The sequence below is a fragment of the Nannospalax galili genome, unplaced genomic scaffold, assembly GCF_000622305.1.
Source record: "Nannospalax galili isolate Female #2095 unplaced genomic scaffold, S.galili_v1.0 scaffold290, whole genome shotgun sequence".
Lineage (NCBI taxonomy): Eukaryota > Metazoa > Chordata > Mammalia > Rodentia > Spalacidae > Nannospalax > Nannospalax galili.
In genome coordinates this window covers 5,502,021-5,505,086 of record NW_008331486.1, presented here as the reverse complement: position 1 = coordinate 5,505,086, position 3,066 = coordinate 5,502,021, and the positions used below count along the sequence as shown (strand labels likewise).

Genomic DNA, 3,066 nt, shown 5'->3' with positions numbered 1-3,066 from the left:
AGTCTGAAGTTGCCCAGCCAGCTGGTTAGTATTCAGGTGCCTCTGCTTTGCCCAGGACATGCTCTGAATATGCTATAACAGACATGCAAAGAAGCCATGTCCACCTTAAAGGAACTATGCTTTACTACTGTGATTGAGATCTTTTATAATGAATAATCTTGGACTGTCGGGTCTCTGCCAGTGTTGGTCTTTGCAAGAAATTTGATTTAATACATCAGGGAGATAAGAAAATAGCTCAGTAGAGTCAGTAAAGTGCTTACCTTGCAAGCACAAAGATTTGAATTCAGTTTCCCAGAGCCCTATTTTTTTAAGCTGTGCAAGATGGCATGCATTTATAATCCCAGCACTAGGAGGCAGAGACAGTTGGACCCTGGAGTTTGATGTTCAGCCAGTGTAGCCTATTTAAAAAGAGTTCCAAGCCAATGAGAGACCCTGCCTCAAAGAAAGAATGAACGACACCTGAATAGCGCTCAAGGTTATCCTCTGGCACGTGCACACACACCCACACAGACACACAAATTTGATTTAGTGCTTCAAGTAAAGAAGGCCTTACTCTCCAGGACCCTGATTCTAAGTGGGATAGTAGATTCCACAAAATCAGACTTTATGCCACTATGACTTACCATTGGGTGCTGGTCACATCTCTTCTGTTAAATAATGACGTGAGTGTTGTTGGTGACATTGAAGGTCTTTGTACTTGAATTTTCTTGTCTCTTTGAGGCAAGGTCACACTTCAAAATATGGTCTGAGGTTTGTCTTTTTTTTTACTATATTCCATGTGCTTGGGCCCTTCCCTACCCCAGTTAAGTTTACCATTTAAAAAATTTTTTAAAAAATATTTATTATTTTTTATTTTATGTGTATATGTGTATTGCCTGCATGTAGGTAAATGCACCCGAGTCATGCAATGCCCGAGGAAGACAGAAGAGGCTGTTGGATCCCCTGGAACTGGAGTTACACCATGTGGGTGCTAGGATTCAAACCCAGGTCTTCTATAAGTACAACCACTGTTCTTAACTGCTGAACCATCTCTTCAGCCCTCAAAAAAATTATCTTAAAAAGAAATCTACTCAGTGCTGGAGGGATGGTTCAGTTAAGAGCATTGGCTGCTCTTGCAGAGGACCCCAGTTCAATTCCCAACACCCATATGGAGGTTAACAACTATCTGTAACTCCAGTTCTGGGGGATCTAATGTCCTCTTCTGTCTGCATGGGCATTGCATAACACAGGTGCACTTACATGCAGGAGAATCACTCATCCATATAAAAATAAAAATAAATAAGTCAAAAAGGCCGGGTGTGGTGGCGCATGCCTGTAGTGCCAGCACTGGGGAGGCAGAGGCAGGCAGATCTCTGTGAGTTCAAGGCCAGCCTGGTCTACATAGTGCGTTCCAGGACAGCTGGGACTACAGGGAGACCCTGCTTCAAAAAAACCAAAAAAAAAAAAAAAGTCAAAAAGTTAAAAATCATTTAAAATTAATACTTAATACATAGGGGATTCTGAGCCTTTTGTCTAATTTAGAATGCAAGTGGACGAGATGGTTTGCACTGTTTTCAGTATCGCCTTTGAAATTCAGCTTATGTTTGATTCAGATTTCCTTCAGCACTGATTAAATTTCAAAGGTTTAGCAGCCACGTGTGGCCAGTGCCTGTAAAGGGGACAGTGCGGATCTAAACCATACGGGCTCCTCAGCCTCCCAGGGTAGCCGACATCCCAGGCCAAGGCACACAGCCTCCTGGAGGAGAGGACAGACGAACCATCATCCTATTCCCACACCACCTAGGTCCATGCAGGGTGCCCCGAACTCGGGGGGTGCCGAGGGCCAGAACCGCCGACTGCTGTCCGACGTCCCCAACGCGTTCCATATCCTGGATGGGCCAGAGCAACGCTATTTTCTGGGCCTGGTGGATCTAACCACCGTCTATGGGCTTCGCAAACGGCTAGAGCAACTGTGGAAGATGCTGCGCTACCCAGGCCGGACCTTCTCCACGGTCAGCCCGGCTCGCTACGCCAGTCGCCTCTGCCAGTGGGTGGAGGCGCACACCGAGTGACCGGTGCCCGGCCTCGTTCTTCCCATCTGGACACGCGCCTGGACCGCTTTTCCAGCGGGACCCAGGGAGATAGCCTGCTGTTCCTCCACTTGGCCACAGGAGGGCAGCATCCCCTAACTAATGCTGTAACCATTCAGTCCCATTCAATGATGGTGCTGTGCCCTGCTTTGAGCAAGGAATCACCCCCTTCCCAGCTCATTTAATATTAAAAAATGCTGATATTCTCTTTTTTACCGACTACGAAATGAAGACTCACGGGGTGAAGGGGCTGAGCAAGACCATTCAGCAATCAATACAGAAACCAGCCTCTACCAGGCCTTTTGGACCCAGGAGTTTATAAACTTAGCCTCAGCTCCAGCAGCCTCAAGTTCTGGAGAAGTAAGACCCTGGAGGCTTTGTGTGCATGTCCCGATGGGGGTACAGGCCCAGAGACTTTGAGAGGCTTATGCATGGATTAGTGGCAAGGTCAGCCCCAGAGCCCATGCCTCCCAGTCCCCTTCTGGGGTCCCAGGTGGGTGAAGGTGGGGCAGACCCCAGCTTTCCAGAGTAAAGGGAGGCACCCTCAAAGGTTACTGTTGATTTTGAGTGACCTCTCACTCTTCAGAGTGACCTCTCAATCTGTGAAATGGGCAAAGTTCAGAGGTCAGTGGAAGGGTGCTAGGCTAGTCTGTATAATCCCCAACCAGCTCCACCTCTGACCCTAGTCTAACCCCAACTATGTTCAGGTGGCCTTTCCCACGTGATCAGGTCACAGTGCTGAATCTGTGCCTCTAATGTGTGAAATGGGAAGGATACAAACATACCTCATTAACTCATTCAACACTGCCTGAGTACCTGCCCTGAGACAGGCTGTCTGCTATGATGACTTTGACAGACCCTTGGGGAGAAGTACAGTGCTGGGAAAGAAACCTCTAGGAAATCACTTTTTATTTATTTATTTATTTATTTATTTATTTATTTCAGGGTCTCCCTGTAGCCCCAGCTGGCCTGGAACTCCCTATGTAGACCAGGCTGC

General features: G+C 47.3%; 1 protein-coding gene across 2 annotated transcripts in view; it reads left to right on the top strand.

The window, feature by feature from the left end:
- Positions 1 to 2,241, top strand: part of Pip5kl1 (phosphatidylinositol-4-phosphate 5-kinase like 1) — a 12,008-nt gene extending 9,767 nt beyond the window's left edge. For both annotated transcript variants that reach the window (XM_008825244.3, XM_029559260.1), the window contains one exon: positions 1,784 to 2,241. In XM_008825244.3, coding sequence (XP_008823466.1) covers positions 1,784 to 2,051 — 268 coding nt within the window. In that variant the 3' untranslated portion in view covers positions 2,052 to 2,241. The remainder of the gene's footprint in view (positions 1 to 1,783) is intronic.
- The last annotated feature ends 825 nt before the right edge of the window (positions 2,242 to 3,066 follow it).